General features: G+C 32.5%; 1 protein-coding gene and 1 pseudogene across 2 annotated transcripts; one reads left to right on the forward strand and one right to left on the reverse strand.

Annotated features, from left to right (window-relative positions):
* Positions 1-22437, reverse strand: part of LOC140954555 (uncharacterized) — a 61426-nt pseudogene that overhangs the window by 27944 nt on the left and 11045 nt on the right.
* LOC118048778 (glucan endo-1,3-beta-glucosidase 7) lies at positions 8612-15712 on the forward strand. Of its 2 annotated transcripts, XM_035058580.2 has the most exons (5): positions 8613-8753; positions 8932-9596; positions 9691-10014; positions 10467-10676; positions 15638-15712. In XM_035058580.2, exons 1-5 carry the CDS (start codon positions 8687-8689, stop codon positions 15671-15673), a joined length of 1302 nt encoding a protein of 433 aa, XP_034914471.1. In that variant the 5' UTR covers positions 8613-8686; the 3' UTR covers positions 15674-15712. The 2 variants fall into 2 exon arrangements, with proteins under 2 accessions (XP_034914470.1, XP_034914471.1); XM_035058579.2 differs by lacking the exon at positions 15638-15712 and having other exon boundaries at positions 8612-8753; positions 10467-10841.

Here is a 22437-nt window from a genome sequence, read left to right on the forward strand (position 1 = left end):
AAAAGTTTTGGATTTGGTGAAGGAATTCCTTTTGTTAATGAAGACACGGTTGCTTTATGGTTTCATTTCCTTTTTTATCTTTTTATATATAGCCTTTTGTTAACAAGGCTATATATATATTATTGTTGTTTGCATTGATCAAATCACACTATCTTGTTGCTTAACCTCCAGCATTACTCAGTTGTAAGAAACTTTACCAACTAATTTACAAATACATGGAGGATAGGTTGTTCTAGCAAAAAATACTGTATGAACATTTCCTTGCAAGCTTACACACACACACTGAATCTCCCTAATTTACTAGTAAAAAGATGATGGCTTCACCACTTTAAGTGAGAAAGAGAATGGCATAATGCATCCATCACCTCCAAAAGGCTCTGTACATGGGTCCTCACTAGGGCAAGTGCAAGCATTATAGCCCGTAGTACCGAAATAAAAGAACATTACACAGCTGTAGTTTATGCGCAAATGCAGTAACATGAAGTTTGATAGAAGAGATTCTTGGCATAAGAGATGCTATTGTGTTTAGTTCAAAGCAAGCCCCGCCTAGTTGGATCGGATTAGCCATGTTGCTTTGTTCGTTTGGCTATGGAGTCTTAAAGCATAATAGATCAAGTTAAAAAAGCTTTATAAACTACTGTTATGATGGAGATGAACCGAAAGAAACATTGGCAACAGGGAAGGCATGGATAGGAACTATACAAGAAGCATCATGTAAAAATATTCTTAAAACTCGATTTAAAATTAATTGAAAAAATCTACATATTAATAAATCAAAATGAAAAAACCAATTAGAAGATTTAAAAAATAAAAATTGGTCCTTTTGATTTTGGTTTTACATTTTAGAAACCAACAAAATTAAACCAAGAAATCAAACCACAAAAACCAAAACTATATAAAACGGAACTAAACAAATCATTTTTTATCTCAAGAAAATCAAACCCTTGATAAAAATAGTCTAAGTTTTTTTATTATTAACCTATTTAAATTTATTTGGTTTTAACATAAATAAGATTGAATAAATCAATTTTTTTATTTAATTTAATTTTAAAAAATTAAAAATTATTTTAGTTAAATTTTTTTATCCAAATCAAACTGAACCAACGCATACTACTTACCTTTTACGTTAAGATAAAAAAATGGATATTAGATATTCGCATGTGAAGAAACTACTTAATTATATCGGTACATTAATTCAATGTAATAAAGAATAATTCTCAATTTTTTATTTTATTTTATTTATTTCGTGGAAAACATAATGTACAATGGACAATATCATTCTTCAATTTATTCATTATTAGTGATTTGGAAACGTGTGCTACAACACAATTAGATTACAACACAATTAGATGATAATAATTTTGTGTTGTAGCGTACTTAATTAGCACACGTTATCGCATGTTTATTTCTACAGAGAGGCTTTGAAACTTGGAAGGATAATTAACTTGTCTTCAAAGAATTTATAAGCTGATGCAATGCTTGTGCTAGTTGTTAACATGCTAGCTTTGAAGTATTTGTGATCACACCCAAGGTTGTTAAAATCGCTAGTTAACTCGTAAAATCTTACGATTTCACGAGTCAATATGTATTTAACGTGTTAAATCGGACTAAAAACTCGAAACCAGTAAAATCGGAAATCACTACAACATTTAACAGTTTTACCGATGGAATTTTTCCGTCGGCGTAAGACACACAGTCCATCGGTAATTAATTTACCAACAAAATCACCGACGGAAATGCTCCGTCGGTGAATCTTTCATCTATAATTTTTTATCTGTCAGTAAACACGTTGGTAATAAAAAAATATTATTACCAACGGATTTATTGATGGAACAAACACGTAAAAAAAAATTACCCACTTCATTCCGTCAGTATATCCCTCAAAAAATACTATCGGTAATTTCGTTGGTAATTATTTAAAAACATTTTAAAAGAAATTATTTTATAACATTATAAAATAATTAAATTAACATAAATCAACACTCTTTAATATATACTCAAAATGGTTGGAAAAAAGAATAAGAAAATCAACTCAAACAAATTTGCAACAAATAAATAAAATGAAAAAAATAAATCCAACTAAAAAAAATTCATATGAAAAAATGAAGTTGCAATTGCTAAAAATTTGATCTCATATGAAAAAAAATCTCACAAAAACATTTATACAATTATTAAGAACAAAAACAATTAAAAATAAAATAAAAAACAAATATAGTAAAAAAATCATAAAAAAAAAGAAAAAAGAAAAATCTTACCTTAATGTAGTTGCAATTGCAGCTAAGGAGAGATAAAAAATATCGTAAAGCATATTAATTAAAAAAAAATCTAAGAGGATAAAAGAAGAAAGAAGAAGAAGATATACCCAGGCATGGAAGAGAAGAGAAGGAGATGAGGAGAGAAGAGAAGAGAAAAAAATAGATATTGGTGTTTTTTACATATAGGGAAGAAGAAGAAGAAGAAGTAGAAGAAGAACAAGAATAAGAAATGAGTTTGTCTCTTGTGAAATAAGAGGATCCAGGCTTATTATTGGGGCGTGTTAGCGATCGTTTTACCTATGAAATTCCATCTGTAATATTTAATTTAAATTTTGAATTTTATAAAAAGTTATCAAAAACCGCCAACAATCACCGATAATTTTTCAATCCGTCGGTGATTCCGTCTGTAATATTTAAATGAAAAAATTAAATTAATTGAATTTTTTCAGAAAACAACCAAATAACACCAACGACTTTTCAATCCGTCGGTGATTTTATCGTAAAGAACAACAATTAACAGTGCAATTGGAAAGTGAAAAGTTTTGAAGCTGTCTAGAAAATACTGACAAAAAATTCCGTCGGTGATTCTCTTTGTAATTGACGCGATGAACAGTGTTCACAGTTTACCAACGAATTAATTCAGTCGGTAAAAATGACACGTCATCATTTTTTTTTGCTTTGTTTTAATTATTTTCCCCACTGTAATTCCCTCAGTATATACCGAGGGAATATTTTTGTTGGTAAAATCCCTCGGAAATTTACCGAAAGAAATATTCCATCGGTATTTCCGTTTGTATTTATCGATTTTTTGGTAGTGAATTTTGTTTCGATTAAAGTTGGGATAGAAACTAGACATCTAAAACTTTCCAACTATATATCGTAGGCCCAATAATTCATCCAAATAAGAACGAATGACATGTTTGAAATTAGGACTCAAATCTGCCAAGAACATACAAAAATTGGAGATTCAGGCTACATGGAGGAATTTTAACATGAAGACTTTTTTTATTATTCTATTTTATTTATTTATTTATTTATAAATAATTATTTTTAATTTGAATTTTTTATAGCGCATTGGACATTGTTTAGGAGTTTATTTCATTATTGTATTTATGTTAGTTAATTACTAATTTAAACTCATTAGCTTGCAAGCCAAAAGGGGTTTATCAAGACTTATTGTGATGGGAATAACCAGGTTGTCACTAGGTTTATGTGTGCTTCCTATCTTTCAGTGATTCCTCTATATTGAGAAATTTTATTATGAGACTTTTTATTTCTCCATGTCATTAATTTATTAATTCATACTATCTATCTCTCTCATTTTATTTAGATCACTCACTGATTATAATATTGTTGACTCATTTTATCAGATTTTAATGTAATTTAATTTCTTGACTACAATTATCAATATATAATTAGTTAAAAAAATTACTTATGATTTTATGATTCGAGTTTACGATCCGAGTTTATATTTTATTTTTCGTATCGTGTTAAAAAAGCGTTTTTAACAACCTTGATCGCACCATAACTTTCCAATCAATTTGAGTTCTCTACCTTTCTTTCTTGTTTTCCACGTAACAAAAAGGCAAATACACTTTAAAAATGATATTCTCTTGATTTTTTTTTTATGTTGTTTACATTACATCATATTGACATACTCATGAATTTACATTCCTGTTCTAGTCTCGTTATCAACACAAGTTTATACACGAGTGCTGAACAACAATCTTACACATATAATACCTCATTTCTTATGATCCTCATGTGATTTCTCAACACAACATCCTCATAAACAAGAATACCACATAAATATATTCATAACATAATATTTACATGTTTGCACATCCACATCCATGTTCCAATACAGTTTTCATGACAAGTCCTTACAAAAGTGTCGAAAGGAAAATATTCAATATAACACTTAAGACAAACTATTACATAGCACTTTTTAAAATATGAGAACCTGTGGAACCGTTTTCCTATGTACCTTGATTGTATGATGCCCCTGTTACAAAAACAACATGAGTACAAGAACTATAAATAATCTAAACATAATACTAATAACTAGAAGGATGTTATCGTTATTTTTTGTTATCAACTAAAGGAGGGTACATTCTTTCATTCACTTCTCAAATACACTGTGCAATGCTCATTACTTCGCTACATGTATTATCCTCATTAGTCAAAGCTAATAAAAAATCAGAACCCGGACATTCATCTAAAATGTCATTAGCTGAAGCTAATCATCAACAGAACCCGGTCATCCATCTCGGATGCCATTAGCCAAAGCTAATCATGAAACATGACCCGGTTATCCATTCAGATGCCATTAGCCAAAGCTAATCATTTATTCATCCCGGCCATCCATCTAGGATGCCATTAGCCGAAGCTAATCAATCATTTATCCCGGTCATCCATGCGAATGCCATTAGCCAAAGCTAATCAATCATTTATATTGATCATCCACTTAGGATGCCATTAGCCAAAGGTAATCAATCATTTGTCTCGGTCATTCATTCAGATGCCATTAGCTGAAGCTAATCAATCATTTATCCCAGTCATCCACTTCAGATGCTATTAGTCGAAGTTAATCAATTATTTATCCCGGACAGCCATTTTGGATGTCATTAGCTGTAGCTAATCATTTTTTCATTAGCATTTACTCCTTTGACAGCTTGATGTTTGTACAAACACAATACAATTAAATTCATGATAGAGCATTTCATATATTAACATTATGAAAAAGGAAGGTGAAAATCTGATTCGCTGTAGACAACACAATTTTGACAATGAACTCTAATTCACTGCAGACAACACAATTTCGACAGTGAATACTAGTTCGCTGCAGACAACACATTTCAACAACGATCGTTGATTCGTTGCAGACAACACAATTTCAGCAGCGAACTTTGATTCACTCCAGATAATGCAATTTCAGCAGCGAACTTTGATTCTCTACAAACAACGCAATTTCAGCAGCAAACACTGGTTCGCTGCGCACAACACAATTTTGGCAGCGAGCTTTGATTCGCTCCAGACAATGCAATTTCGGCAACGAACACTGGTTTGCTGCACACATCACAATTTCAACAACAAGCTCTAATTCACTTCAAACAATGCAATTTTGGCAACAAACACTAGTTCGCTACAAACCACACAATTTTTCACTACAGACATCACAATTTCTACATTGAACACTGGTTCGCTGCACATAACACAATTTGGGTAGCGAGCTCTCATTCACTATGGACAACATAATTTTGACAGGGAACTCTGATTCGCTTCAGACAACGCAATTTCAGCAACGAACTTTGATTTGTTGCACACAACACAATTTCGGCAGCAAAAACTAATTCACAACAAATACTATAAGTTCACAGCGAACACCTGATTCACTACAGACATTATAATTCAGCAATGAACACCTGATTCGCTACAAACACTATAATTCAACAGCGAACACCTGATTGGCTGCAGACAACACAATTAAGCAACGAATGCTAATTCACTACAGACAACATAATTTAGCAGTGAACACCTGATTCGTTGCAGACACTATAATTTGGTAGGAAACATCCATATGCGTTTCAGTTCCAGCGCACAGTTTGCTATTAAAAATCCAACATAATCACATAATTTCAAGCATGAACAACCATATGCAATTTAGTTCCAGCATACAATATGTTTTTATCATCCAGTAAAATCACAAAATTTCAAGCCTAAACATCAACATGCATTTTGGTTCCAACATACAATTTGTTCTTAAAATCCAGCAGAGTTACAAACTTCATGCAATGCATCATTTCTTTACTCCTTTCATGTAAGTTCTTCCATCATGTATGAAAAACTAAAGCATCAATCATCCCCATGCATTCTCTTTTAGTTTGAATATGGTCTAGGAGTTCAACAATGTCATTTTCATGCATTTCATCACATATTTACATGTTGTTCAACCCTCACTATGGCCGGCTATCCCTCCAAGTTTATGCATTTAAAATTTATTTATTTATTTTGTTAAATGTTCTAGAACTAGGTTCCCCTAATCAGCCCTGTTTTTGTCCCTATTTCTAGACTAGATTTCCTTAATAGCTGGTGTAAGGATCCTAGGCCATTTTCTTAGGATTTTCTTCTTCCTTTTCAGTCCCAAAGTCACAAGAACAATGGAGAAGAGTTTTGGTTCATACCTCACGACTTTTTAACAGGTTCCAAGTGTAGTTTCAAAGGTATCTCTTTCTTTTTCTATCCAGTTTTCTCCTTTTCTTTTCTTATGCAGCTTGGCCGGCCTGCTACACTCTTTCTCCTTTTATAAATTCAGTCACTAACCTCACCCTCTAGGTTTCCTTTCACTCTTATATTTAATGGAGGGGGTATGTAGCTAGATTACGTCCGGTTTTTTTATGGAAAGGAGGCAGAGGAGCAAGAGCATGCAGCTGCTGTAGCTAGTCTTTGGGAAGAGGAAGGGTCTCCCTTTCTCTCTCCTTGTATTTATAGCCCTTATAAGCGTGCTGCAGTGTTTGGGGGTTGTTCTACCTTATCCTTGTCCTTTTTTAGGTTATCTTGAGTTGGTTTCTATTCCAATTCTCCCCTAGGATAAGGTGATCCAACACTAATTTTTTGTTGAGTTTTTAGTGTCAATGTCGATTCAGAAATCAGCAGCAAAACTATGTTGATGCCAATTCAGAAATCAACAGCAAAAAACTGTGACGCCACCGATTCAGAAATCAGCAATGAAGAACTTTGTCGTTGTCGATTCAGAAATTGGCAGCCAAAAACTATGTTGCTGCCGATTCAGAAATCCTACATCTAACGAACTGCATCACCTCGCGGTGTATTTGTTTCAACAATAACCATATTATTTAATTTACTCAATATCTTAGTCATATATTAATTATTTTACTCTTAACCTTTGAAATTTAATACTTCTAAATTCAATCAATTAATTTACATAATCTTTTCAAAACTTTAATATCCAACTAACTCATCTTGATTGCCAATAATTCTAATACTTTCATATAATTACCCATAAATTTGGTTATTCTTCCTCTATAACTAATAAATCTGGTAATTACATTAGAATTACCCATCATCCGGCTAACCTCTTTTATTAGCCAATCAATCTGGTAATTCTATAAGAATTACCCAATATCTGTATAGAATTACCCAATATCTGGTTAACCTCTTTATTAACCAATAAACTCGGTAATTCTCTTAATTACCCAAGAAATGCGGCTAACCCATTTTGGTTGCCAAAATCAATCCGATAATTCCATATGAATTACCCAGCATCCGACTACCCCTTTTGTTAGCCAAATAATAATTCTGGTAATTTCACATAAATTACCAATAATTCTCATTTGTAATAATCACTAAATTTACTCATTTGCTTCATTCTTTTAACATCAATTAAATAAACAACATAGATATTTAAGGAAAACTAATAATTACAAAATAAGATGACGAATCACCTACCTTCTGTTCGTGATGACCCAACTCCTCCCGTATGATAACCAACTTCTTCTGTCTGATAACCAGCTCCAGACATCACTTCTGAATCAATCAAATGTCATTATATCATTAGTCCATCAATATTTTTCTTACGTGCTGAAATGCAAAGCATATATATTTTTTTTATTTGTTTTGATAAAAATTCATTCGCAAACATAACATCATCATTTCACATACAACCACGTAATTAATTCAAGTTACTTCTTTTCTTGATTTATGTTCATAATTCCTCCATCAAATAATCCTTTTATTCTTTATGCCTTCACATCATATTATTTATTTTATCTAAACATATGTAAGAACTATATTCAAACACAATTTAAACATCTTGTCTTCATGCTTTCTTTTTAATTTAAATAAACCCAACAATAATTTAGTCTTTTATAAAAACTGAACTGATTAATTATTATGTTCATTAATTTTTTTTTATTGCCTTGGTTAATCTTATATATTCGAATCTAATAGATAAGTACGTTTTCAACCATTTTTAAAGTGTATTTGCAGTTGTTGTGTTTTTCTTAGGACCATTGGCCTGCCTTTTGGTTATGTGGAAAACAAGAGGGAAAGGCAGAGAACTCAAATCGATTAGAAAGTTATAGCGCGATGACAAACACTTCAAAGTTATAGCTTGTTAACAACTCACACTAAGCATTGTCACAACCATTGCATCAGCTTATAATTAATTCTTTGAAGACACGCGATAACGTGTTCTAATTAAGTACGCTACAACACAAAATTATTATCAAATAATTGTGTTGTAGCACATGTTTCCAAATTATTATCATATGAATCAAATAATTGTGACAATTTAATTCACCACCCGAAGTCATCTTTACGCTTCTGTCCTCGACTTATAGCATATTCTATATTTAATACCCACTCCAGTTTAAAAAAAAAAACAGAACAGAAACCGCTCCTCCTAAGCCATGGTGGTGCTTCCTTATACTGTTGCTTTCCTACTCCTTTCCTTCTTACAGACTGTAAAAATCGCAAGTAAGTTTGCGTCTCTTTCTATTTTAATTACCTCCTTCCATTTCTAAAGAATTTACCTTAACTGAGCTGTCTTCATTTCAGTCTATGAAAACAAATTAAAAATATGTTGGTGTTCTGTTTTGTCGTTTAAAAATTTATGTTTGATCATCTCCTTTAAATTTTGCTGCTTTTTGTGCAGACTCGCAATCATTCATCGGTATAAGCTACGGCCAAGTTGGGGACAACCTTCCACCACCATCATCCACCGCAAAGCTTCTTCAATCCACTTCAATCCAAAAGGTCCGATTATATGGATCGGACCCCGCCATAATCAAAGCCTTAGCCAACACCGGAATTGGAATTGTTATCGGCACTGCAAATGGTGACATTCCAGGACTAGCCTCTGATCCCGATTTTGCCAAGAGCTGGATCAACACAAACGTGCTTCCCTTCTATCCAGCTAGCAATATCATCCTCATCACTGTTGGCAACGAGGTCATGACTTCCAATGACCAGAATCTCATGAACAAGCTCTTACCAGCAATGCAAAATGTACAGAATGCTCTAAATGATGCATCGCTCGGGGGTAAAATTAAGGTCTCCACAGTTCATTCGATGGGAGTGCTTAAGCAGTCTGAGCCACCTTCTTCTGGAAGCTTTGATCCAAGTTATCGGGATCTGATGAAGGGCTTGTTGGAGTTTAATAGTGCGAATGGTTCGCCTTTCGCAATCAATCCCTACCCTTACTTTGCCTACAGAAGCGATACAAGGCCTGAGACTCTCGCTTTTTGCCTTTTCCAGCCGAATGCAGGACGAATTGATGGAAACACTAAGATCAAGTACATGAACATGTTCGATGCTCAGGTGAGAGTAAATCAAATTGCAAGTGCGAAAATTTTGTATCAATAGATGATCGAATAAAAATGCTACTGACAATTAGTGGTTTAATCAATTGCAGGTGGATGCAGTTTATTCTGCACTGAATTCTATGGGATTTAAGAATGTTGAGATTGTGGTGGCTGAGACTGGATGGCCATTTAAAGGAGATGACACCGACGTAGGGCCAAGCATTGAGAATGCCAAGGCTTACAATGGCAATTTGATTGCACACCTTCGATCGATGGTGGGCACTCCACTCATGCCAGGAAAATCAGTGGATACATACCTCTTTGCTCTTTACGACGAAGACTTGAAACCTGGACCTGGTTCTGAGCGATTATCTGGACTTTTCAAGACTGATCTCACCATGATTTATGATGCTGGACTCTCTACAAGTAACCAGGTAAGAACAAAATTTACGTGCATTTCATTGGTATTTCGAGTATTCAACAGCCAAGTGTTCTATTCCTGAGCTTTCCTTTGATTTGGCATTTAAATTTCTGTGTTTGGTTGGGAAGATGGGTTTTAAAACATCACTACGCATTTTGTTTGTTAATATAGTGGACAGTTCCTTTTCAAGAAAGAAAAAAGGCCAAATTGTACTAAAAAAAAGCCCCTTAAACTTAACTTCTGAACAAAAAAAACCCCTGTACAAAAAATCAATAACAAAAAAGAAAAACTTAGGCTCTCTATGTCTCTATTAATAATGAAAAAAAATAGTAGAAAGAAATATTCAATTATTTAATATACCTTTATCAACAACATTTGAAATACATAGAATCATTATTTATAGATAAATAAATCCAAAATATTGCATATTGCACCTTCACAAACCCATTTAATTTCTTGAAACAGACTCAGTCACCAGCAGCATCACCACAACCTTCACCAACAACAACCACCACCACTACCACCACCAGTAACAATAACAGCAGCACGAGCACGAGCACGAGCACCGGCACGGGCACGAGCACGAGCACAGGCACGGGCACGAACACCATTAGCATCAACATCTGTAGCAGCAACAACAACAGCAGCAGCAGCAGCAGTAGCGACATCAACAAAGTATATTTAATTAAGATTTTTAATTTAGGTTTATTGTATGGGTTTACGAGACTTTCTTTGATTTGCCTTTTCTTTTATTACTTGCAAACTTAGAATTAGAAGCTGCAAAGAAACGATGAAGATGGGTTAGGGTTTTTCACTCTCTATTTTATAAGTTCCTCTGTTGATTCTATTGTTTAGGAGTAAATTGAAAAAATAATTGGAAAATCTGTTTGGGATATTTGCTGGTTGAGTATTATTATAATTTTGTTTTAAAAAAAAAACAATTTAGCCATAGAGAGAAGAAAGGAAAAGTTAAGTTTATGAGCTAGCTTCATTTACTCTTTTACATGGCGCGTTAGTTCCCAATCTAATGGTACGAGGAAAGATGTTGTATTTGGCATTGTGATTTCTTTATATATTTTATATCTTGACCAATTGGCTCATTTGGTAGAAATTTGATCCTTATGATTATTAGAAATCCCAATTTTGGTAGATTTTGTTGGTGAAATTGTGAATATTTATACATGATGCTTTTTTTTTATAGTTCCTATCCATGCAAACAACAATGAAATATATATAGCCTTGTTAACAAAAGGCTAAATATAAAAAGATAAAACAGGAAATGAAACCATAAAACACTCGTGTCTTCATTAACAAAACGAAGTCCTTTACCAAACCTAAAACTTTTACTGCTTATAGTCCACCATCTGTTAGCTAAATTTAAACACCAAGAAATAGAAAAATTTATTGAAAAATATTACAAATCACAGGAAGCTCAAACACCAATAGATCCAAACCCTCCAACACCTCTCACAGTTGCATCCAAATCATGGACTTCCATGACATTAGGAGTCATAATTTTCTCAAGAATCAACACCGCAATTCTATCACCAACCTTTACCTCGAAATCAACATTAGAGTGGTTAAACAAAATAACCCCTAATGGGTCTGGAAAGACATGTCAGACCCAAGTTGCTTAGGAGTGGCATGGGGCAGACCCAAATCCTTTGGGTCTTACAGGTCTACCTGACCAAAGACAATTGATTCAGGAGTCAGACCCTAGGCTTATGGGTTCGCGTTAGGATCCAATGCTATTGGATCTTGCATGCTCACCCAACTCTAATGGGTTTAGATTGTAGCCAAACCCAAGGCTTTTGGATTCGGCATTTAACAGGGGCCCAAAACTCTTGAATTTGGTGTTGCAGCTGGATCCACTTAAACTTGAGTAAGTTTATTGTTATTATTAATATTAAAAATATTATTATTTGTATTAGAAATAATTTTATTTTTATGATGAATTAATTTTATTTGTATTATAAATATTTTTATTTTTATTATAATTAATATTATCAATATCATAATTAAGAAATTTTAAAAATATATCATTAATTTTGAACAACAACCATAGATTTGATTTGAAGGGTAAAATTATTATTATTATTATTATCATTAATAATTTGAAGAAAAATATTACTAATATTGAAGAAAAACAATAAGTTTTATTTGAAAGGATTAAAAACTATAAAAACTTAGTTCGGATAAGTTTAATATTATTATTAATATCATCAATATTATTAAATTCATTCATATTATTAAATTTGAAATAAATTTTATTACTAATAAAAAAAACATAGATGTGATTTCAAGGGTAAAATCAATTATTTTTATTAATATTAACTTGGATTTGGAAGGTCATGCTAGACCAAGTTGTTTGGGGGTGGCAAGGGGCAGACTGAAGTCCCTTGGGTCTTATAACCATCCTTGGCACATGACAATTAGGTCAATAGTCAGACCTTAGGTTAATGGGTCCGTGTCAGGACCTAATTCTCTTAGATCTTGCGTCTTCACCTAACTCTAATGGGTTCGGAATGCAACCAGACCCAAGGCTTTTAGGTTTGCCATTTAAGGGGGCCCAAGCTCTTGGGCTTGGTGTTGTAGCCAGACCCGCTTAAACTTGAGTAAGTTTATTGTTATTATTAATATTCAAAATATTATTATTTGTATTATAATTAATATTGCTAATATTAAAAATAATATTATTTGTATTACAAATTTTATGGTTTTTATTATAATTAATATTATTAATATCATAATTAACAAATTTTAAAAATATATCATTAATTTTAAAAAACACTATAGATTTGATTTGAAGGGTAAAATTATTATTATTATTATTATTATTATTATTATTATTATTATTATATTAATAATTTTGAAGAAAAATATAATTATTATCAAAGAAAAACGATAAGTTTTATTTGAGGGGATTAAAAACTATAAAAACTTAGATCAGATAAGTTTAATATTATTATTAATATCATACATATTATTAAATTTGAAAAAAAAATATATTACTATAGAAAAAAACATATATATGATTTGAAGGGTAAAATCAATTATTTTTATTATTTTAAACTTGGATGTGGAAGGACATGTTAGACTCAAATTGCTTGCAAGTGGAAGGGCAAAGATTCATGTCCCTTGGATCTTGCAGCCTTACCTAGCCCAAGACAATTAGGTAAAGATTGAGACCCTAGACTAATGGTTCTGCGTTAGAACCCAGCTCTTAGGTCTTGCGTCGTTACCTAACTCTAATGGGTTCGAATTGTAGCTAGACCTAACGCTTTTGGTTCTCTCATTTTAGAGGGGTCCAAAGCTCTTGAGTTGGTGTTGTAGCCAGACCTACTTAAACTTGGATAAGTTTATTGTTATTATTAATATTAAAAATAATATTATTTTTATTATAATTAATATTGTTAATATTAAAAATATTATTATTTGTATTATAAATTTAAATATTGTAAAATTTGAAATAAATTTTATTACTATCGAAAAATATAGATGTGATTTGAAGGATAAAATCAATTATTTTTATTATCATTAACTTGGGTCTGGAAGGGCATGTCAGACCCAAGTTACTTGCGAGTGGCAGGGGGCAGATCCATGTCCCTTGGATCTTGCAGCCTTACCTTGCCCAAGACAATTGGGTAAAGCGTCAGACCCTAGGCTAATGGTTCCACATCAGGACCCAACGCTCTTGGGTCTTGCATCCTCATCCAGCTCTAATGGGTTCAGATTGTAGCCAGACCTAATGATTTTGGTTTCCTTATTTTAGAGGGGCCCAAAGCTCTTAAGTTGGTGTTGCAGCCAGACCTACTTAAACTTGGGTAAGTTTATTGTTATTATTAATATTAAAAATATTATTATTTGTATTATAATTAATATTGTTAATATTAAAAATATTATTTTTTTTATTATAAATTTTATTGTTTTCATTATAATTAATATTACTAATATCATAATTAAATATTTTAAAAATATATCATCAATTTTGAAAAACACAATAGATTTGATTTGAAAGGTAAATTTATTATTATTATTATTATTATTATTATTATTATTATTATTATTATGAAATTAATAAATTTATTATAGAAGAAAAACAATAAGTTCTATTTGAGGAGATTAAAAACTATAAAAACTTAGGTCAGATAAGTTTAATATTATTATTAATATCATAAATATTATTAAATTTGAAATAAATTTATTACTATTGCAAAAAACATAGATGTAATTTGAAGGGTAAATCAATTACTTTTATTATTATTAACTTGGGTTTGAAAGGGCATGCTAGACCCAAGTTTCTTGGGAGAGGCATGGGAAAGACCCAAGTCCCTTGGGTATTGCAATCTTACCTGACCTAAGACAATTGGGTCAAAAGTCAAACCCTAGGCTAATGGGTTCACATTAGGATCCAATACTCTTGGGTCTTGCATCCTCACTAAAATGTAATGGGTTCGAATTGTAGTCAGATCCAAGGCTTTTGGGTCACTCATTTAAGAGGGATCGAAAGCTCTTGAGCCTGGTGTTGTAGTCAGACCCCTTTAAACTTGGGTAAGTTTATTGTCATTATTATTATTAAAAATATTATTCTTTGTATTATAATTAATATTAAAAATATTATTATGTGTTATAATTTTTATTTTTTTATGATAATTAATATTATTAATATCATAATTAATAAATTTTAAAAATATATCATTAATTTTGAAAAACAAACATAGATTTGATTTCAAGGGTAAAATTATTATTGTTGTTGTTGTTGTTAAATTATTAAATTTGAAGAAAAATATTATTATTATTATCAAAGAAAAAACAATAAGTTTTATTTGAGTGTATTGAAGAACTTATGATTTCCTTGTTTAATTAGTTGAGATGTGTTGTTACAATGTGATTGATAACTAGGAAAAAATTGCATCACCTACAAGAAGGAGGAGCCCTTAGTTCCTTTGGGTAGGTTCGGCCGAAGTAAAAATAAATTAATTAAATTAGTGCAAATAACCTTGGGAGATCATAATTACATGGGTTGCCATGTATATGGTGATGACATAGTTGTACTGGAGGAGGAAGAAGGGATTGGAGATAAAATTGAAGATACTTTGTCTATTGACGAAACAAAGCAATTTTTTTGCCCTAATTCTTGTGGGAATTCAAACGTGAAGATGATAGAATCCAGGGAGGGCCCATAGAAGTTGTAGCCCGGAGTGTTAGCTTTCCAATGAATCTCACCCCGCCTAATTTGGATTCCTATAACTCTTCATGAAGTGTCACCCCTGCTAGCAGATTTAGACAAGTCGACAAAATGGTGAAATTTAGCAATATTAAGGGTGGAATTCATTTTCTCACCCTTCATGAAGTGTGTAACGTCGTGCCTTGATCTTCAGAAAGGAATAAATTGTGATTGAAATTGAATTCATGATGTCCAATTAGAACTACTAATTTTAGCCTCCCTAACAAATAATCATAGCTCTGCCTCGACCTATAATTACTATTGTGTACTGTCGCATACATATAAATAAATAAAATTGACTAAAAATAACTTAAATCATTGTATTATTCTCAACTATTACACTATTATTCTCAACTGTTACACTATTTTGAATATAACGACTATAAATTTAGTGCCAACTTTTTTTTAGGCGTATGCTCCCGACAAATTTCAGATGGCTTTGTAGACTTTAATTTTCGAAACCCAACCATGGAAGGACTTGAAGGTAAAATGCTTATTACTTTCTGTATGATAGAAAACCTACTTATAAAGGCATTATTAATAAATCGGGCTTCTTTTTTTTTTTGGCAGTATCATATTGAGGGCATTTTTTTACGCGGGTTGCTAAGTGACATTGACCGATGCAAGTCAATTATAGTGTGAGTTTGTTTGATGTTTTTTCTATTTCAATTTTTTTTTATCTTACTGTATTGTTGTGAATTGGGTTTGTACTGTGTGTGCGTGCGCGCGCATTTTCTATAGTGATTTTGATGGAATAACGCTTGACTGAAAAGTTCTAGTTGCCTAGTGAAGAATTGGCGGCGGTTGAACAAATTGAAGAATTGTTATGATTTATATGAACAATATTGTTTTAGAAAAAGATTGTAGTGCATTATGCTTTTAAAGTTGATAATAAAGTAATTTTGTGATTTTATTATATATATTCTGGTTGTGCTATGTGAAGCCCGAGAATAAAGTATACAAAAAGGGGGAGGTTATAATAATTCAAAATTTTGTTATAACACAAAATAATGCAAAAACAAAAGGGGGGCTAAAATAAGAAAAAGGGAGAAAGATGGGGCCAAAATGGAATTAAGAAGAAATGGGACTATAAATACCCATTTCTTTTATCATGGCCGACTGATAACAAGAAGAAGATGGGGAGAATTTCAAATTTTTCCTTCATCAAATCTAGGAGTAAACACCTAAAATTACTATACCCACATAAGCCTCAGAATTATTAAGTGGAGGAACACAATTAGGTGGAGAATTAACAAGAAGAAAAGTGAAGAATTGGTGAAGAAAAGAGGGGGAAGAGTGGCCGGTGATATGCAAGGAGAAGAAGGCTAAGATTCTTCTAAAATTTTTGAAGTAAAGTTTAGATTCCATCCAAGTAAGGAGTTCTAATTCCAATTTCTATGAAATTAACTTCAATTTGATTAGAAGTTTGTGATTTTCTTGAATTGGAAATTAGGGTTCTTTAACATAAAATGTTTGGAAAAGGTAGAAATGAGTGAGATTAAATGGACTAGAATAATCTAAGTGCCTTAAAGAAGAAGAAGAAATGAGTGAAAAAAAGAGAGCAAGGGAACTCTTGGTTCCTTTGGGCATGTTGTCGGTGAAGAGATACTGAGGATAGGGAATGAGAACTTATGATTTGCTTAATTAATTAACTTGATACAAATGACCTTAAGAGGAAATAAATGAGACGGTTGCCATGAATAAAGGGAAGGCATGGTTATGACTGATGAGGAAGCAAGGATTGAAGATGAATTGGAGATACTTTCTCTATTAGCAAAATAGGGCAGGTTCGTTTCCCTGGTTCCTGAGGGAATTTGGACCTGAAAACTACAGAATCCAGGGAGGGTCCCTCATAGAAGTTGTAGCCTAGAGTGTTAGCTTTCCAACGAGTATGACCCCGCCTAATTTAGTGTCCTGAAACTCTAAATATGAATAAAAATATGAGAAGAGCGTCAGCTGTTGCCACTACTAGTAGTTTCGGCCAAGTCGACAAAATGGCGAGTTTTAGTCGTATTAAGGATAGAATTCATTTTCTTTCCCTTTGTTAAATGTGTAACGTTGTGTTGTGATCTTCATAAAAGAATAAAATGTGATTAAAATTAAGGTCATGATGTTCATTAGGATTACTAAAAAGCTGAAATTTTAAAGGATTATAATAGGGGATTTAGGTAAGAAAGAATAATGATAAAGAGAAATGAATATTATTGCCATTTTTTCTGTTGTGTTGTGATATGTGGACTAATACGGAATAATGATGGGTTTTTGTGGTTTCAGGAGAAACTGCGGAAGGAATACAGCAACAACAAGGGAACACAAGTCGAGCATCTACAACAAGTAGGTACTCGGTACCTATATCTCCTCTAGTTAATAATTATTTTAACTAACTATTGAACTGTAAAAATTTGGTGCTTATTGAAGAGGAAAAGAAAGGGGGAAAGGAAAGGTTAAATGACAGGAAAATAGAAACGGGGGACTAGAGTTAATTTATGGGTTCTTTTGGAGGAAATGAACAGTAACAATGAATTTGGGGAATGATTGTTTCTCAAATTTGATTAGCATGTCCCTAATATGGGAGGCAAATGATGTTAGCCAAGTTGATTAACTATTCGAGTTCAAAATAGTTAATGATATTGGTGGGTGATGTCGATATCGGCAAAATTTATAAACTTGATTAACTATTTAGGTTCAAAATAGTTAATGATATCGGTGGGTGACGTCGATATCAGCAAAATTTATAAACTTAATTAACTATTTGGGCTCATAATAGTTAATGATATCGGCGGGTGACATCTATATCAACAAAATTTATAGACTTGATTAGCTTTTCGCGGTGAAAGCTAATGATGTCAAGAATCCTTGATAATGGCATACCCGAGGATCTCCCTAGGTAACATAGAACATTGATTAACTATTTAGGTCCAAAAAATAGTTAATGACATCAACGATCGTGTTAAAGGAAATGATTAGTTGACCCCGGGATGGGCAACTAAAGACACTAATGGAGGTCATTAGTGTCGTCAGTAGTCTTCCTAATGTGGGGAAAAGTAGTTAAAGAAAATAAATTGGATAATCCTTAAAAGGGGTTGGTGGTGGTGTATTGAATTGCATATGGCTTAAGTAGGTAGATGCGTTGTATAAAATTTCTTCCATGAATTGTTTGTATTTTAGTTATTTTTTAATTATATGGAAAATTTATATTTTGCACGTCTCTCCCATTCATGTTAAGAGTATAATTTAGGTTCCTTATCCCTTTTTGTATAAGTTAGGAACTTAGGGATTTGTGGTGTAATTTTGTCATGCAGTAAACATGTAACCTGTAAAGAATATTATATTTGTAATATTTGTTTCTGGAATATTAAATGTATCAACCTATGCTTGGGATATTAGAATGTACTAGATTATGTTAGAATATTTAATTGTGTTGTGTTATATATATATATATATGAAATCTTTGTGCTCGAATTGGCTCTTTTAAATTATTAACTTATATATGTGATGTAAAATGGAGCTGGGGAATGAATATGGTCCTGAGCATAATTTTGAATGAATTATGCAGTTGATTGTACTAAGCATGGAAGTGATTGTGGATGAGATGTGATTCCAAATGTGTGCAGGGTACATTGTCAATAACTTGGGACCTCCCCAGTATAGGGAAGATTCTAAATTATGCTCCATCTACCCTTTATAGGGGGAAGATTAATGGATAAATTAATACTAAAATTGAGGTTGTTACATGCTAAGTGTGGACAAATTTATACATTGAATCAGTGTCCGAGAAATTGGAGGGATGAATTAATGACCTAGTAAAAGGGTCAATAATCGGGAAAATGGATGGATGAATTAGTGACCCGGTAAAGAGGCCAGTGCCCAGGAAATTAGGCAGATGAATTAGTGACCCGGTAAAGGGGGTCGGTGCCCAGTAAATTGGGCAAATGAATTAGTGGCCTAGTAAAGGGTCGATGCCCAAGAATTGGGCGGATAAATAAGAGATTTGGTGATGAGGTTGGTGCCCGATAATGGGGCAAATGGATTAATGACCCAGTAATGAGGTTAATGTCAAATATTGGATGGTTGGATTTTTAGATAGTCAAAAGTAATGGACTGGACCTGAGGGCAGTGCTGAGTTTGGGTAAATGTGATGGATGCATGGTAAATGAGCATAATGGGAGGAATTAGATTTCCGGATGTTTGGGACTAGAGTCCTAGTTAAAGGGTTACTAATAGAAGCAATTATTGAGTGGATAATTGGTATACATGGTATAATGTTAACATGAAATCTTAAAAAAAAATTGAAAACATTTTATCAAAAAAAGAAAATGTGTATTGTGATTGAATGTGTGAAAATGTGTATTGTGATTGAATATGTGAAAATGATTGGGATATCATAATAATTCTTATTTTAGACTATTATAGCATTATACCCTATTCTGGGCAATGAGCATTTATTACTAGTGAGGGCGAATGCCTTAGCGAGGAGGAATGAGAGTGGTTGTGTGATTAAGAAATTATTGTCGGACTTTGATTAAAGAAAAAAAAACAACATGTTACTAAACAGTTGGGGCAAGCCAAGCAAAAATTGTTATGGTGATCCTGGATGAGGAGTTATTACTTGGTATTAATCAGTTAGTGCTAGTACACTATTTACTGGGAGTGATATTGTTGATTAGTGTCCAGGAATTACTAAAGATGTCAATGGAAAGGCACTAGGGATTGAGGCTTTTAAACACAAATTTTAAATTGAGTGTTTTAGATTGAAGGGTTGGTGCCTTAGTCTATAAAGTTGTTGTAAGGCATTAGTGACTCGAACAGGGAGAAAGGAACCCTAATTGATGGAACCGAAGGGAAACCTAGTTCCTTTTATATGAACTAGTTTTTATTCAAAATAAAATTGTTAGAATGGAAGATATGATGTGATAGTATGGCAAAAAATACATCCTTTTTAGTTGTTGGCTATCAGTGAACACAGAGTTGTTGTGCAAGGCTTTATAATGGGACAATCAATTCTTTTTGACCAGTGGGAGATGAGTTAAGAAAGGTATCGCACATCTCCACGCGGTGTCGCGACAAATATTCTTATATGTATATAATGGCATATGCAGGGAGACCAAAAAATTCTTGTCTCATATCAGTGGAACATTGGAATGAGAGTCACCATCTAGTATTTTGGTCACTAGGAACCCTAACTGGTCTCAGAGAGATCGGGCACGGAGACTGGTTACGTAAAGGGAAGGTATTAGCACTCAACTACGCCCTACCTAAGGTAAGCTGCATTGTTTTGTTGTCTGATAAAATCTAATTTCTTGTTGTGGTTTTCTAATTGTTGATCTTGTCGGTCTAAGATTCAAGACAAGCCTTTCCTCAATAAGGAGGTTTTTATCTTAATGAGGTAAAACCTAATTGTTACAGCGCGTTAAAAAAAAACAAAATTTAAAATCCAGAATACGTATTATGTGTAATGTTGTACCTTGGATACTAAAAGACAAAAGAAAATAAAAATTTGTTGTTTTTCAAAATTTTTAGCCAATGTTCTCTTAACTTTAATAAACTAGTTATTAAAGTCAAAATGCATGCTAAAACATTTTTTTTTGGTGTATGAAAAACACAATATAATTTTTTTAACTTTGAGACACTTGGCCTTATGCACAAAAACATTTTTTTTTTCAATTTTTTTTAAGTTGATGAAAATTGGGTATTTTTAATATCGAATTTTGTATTTTTACGACATAAAATACAAACCAATATTAAACAAAATAGCGTAAAACAAAATGCAGGGACATCACAAAATTTTAAAAATTTTTTTTTTTGTTAGGTTAGACCCGGCCCACCATTGTTGAGCTAGACTGGACTGAACCCAAGATCCATGGGCTGGGCTCAAAATATTCAGCCGGGCCAGAATTGGCCCAGCCATGAACAATGCTCTCCACTGTTCACAGACTACTTGTGTAACAGTCCGACAATACGACTCGATCAATGTTAAAAAAAAATTCCAACATATCCTTTTATTTGAGGGTAAATTTTTTTTTTTCTTCAAAAATTCAGCAAAGTTTCGTTTGCATTTAGAACATCCCAAGTTATCGACTACTATCAGTTTACTCAATCAACCCACCATCACAAGGTCCTATAATTCCGAACCTTATATCAAACCTCATAATTCCACAACATATATATATATCTTACGAGTAAGATCAATATGAACATAGTCCAAACATTATATAATAAAATTTAAAAGAAAAGGAATACTAACATGCAAAGAAAGTATTTACAACATAATAAGTGTCCCTAAATGTTTCAAAAGGGTTAATTACAAGATAACTAAAATACTAAATGCTAAGTTGAACTTTTATAAATACATCAAGGTTTACACAAAAGTATACTACATAACACGTTATTTCCCTTTTGTTTAAGTTAAATATTTACATAAGCTTCATAAAGTAGAGTCCTAAACTAATGATCTTCCTGGATGTTTGATGGACCTGTTACATAAATAAACATACCATTATGTTGATAAAGAATATATGTATGCTCATGTAATGAATATGAATGAAGTATTAACATTCTACCGAATCCATGAGAACTCTAACAAAGAACTTATATTTTGCTTGTAAATCTTTTAAACCCAATTAACACTCATTTGTAATATTCTTAGTTGAATAATCTTATTTACTTGCATACACTAGGTGACCTTTGCAAAGTCAAATCTTGTAATTCGTTTTCCCAGCAATCCTATCACGGATGCCATTAGCCAAAGCTAATCTTGTAAAACATCTCCCGGCAATCTTATCACGGATGCTATTAGCCAAAGCTAATCTTATAATTCACATCTCGACAATCCTATTACGGATGCCATTAGCCGAAGCTAATCTTGTATTTACGCTAGATTTTACTTACATTGAACACTACATTTACTGTAATTGCATACACCAGACAAATTTTAAATTATATAAGTGCAAATAGGAGGAAAATCACGCACCTGCTTCGCCTGTCTCGCAACCTCGCCCTAACAGAAGATCCAATCCTGGTTGCTCTCCTGAATCACAAGGAAGTTTTTTTGGTTATGATTCCTTCAAGCCAATATTATAGAGAATTCATATTCATCCATTACTCATATGTTAGTTTCTATGCATGTTCATTTCCTCATAATAACATACATACATATCTCATGTATATTTTCAGAGTTAGTATCTCAATGTGTAAGCATTCGTATGATTT

This window comes from Populus alba, chromosome 14 (assembly GCF_005239225.2).
Source record: "Populus alba chromosome 14, ASM523922v2, whole genome shotgun sequence".
NCBI lineage: Eukaryota > Viridiplantae > Streptophyta > Magnoliopsida > Malpighiales > Salicaceae > Populus > Populus alba.

Coding starts and splice junctions, on each gene's coding strand:
- LOC118048778 (XM_035058579.2), top strand. CDS start 8,687: ATGGTGGTGCTTCCTTATACTGTTGCTTTCCTACTCCTTTCCTTCTTA. Junction 8,754..8,931: donor ACAGACTGTAAAAATCGCAA/GTAAGTTTGCGT, acceptor CTTTTTGTGCAG/ACTCGCAATCATTCATCGGT. Junction 9,597..9,690: donor TGAACATGTTCGATGCTCAG/GTGAGAGTAAAT, acceptor AATCAATTGCAG/GTGGATGCAGTTTATTCTGC.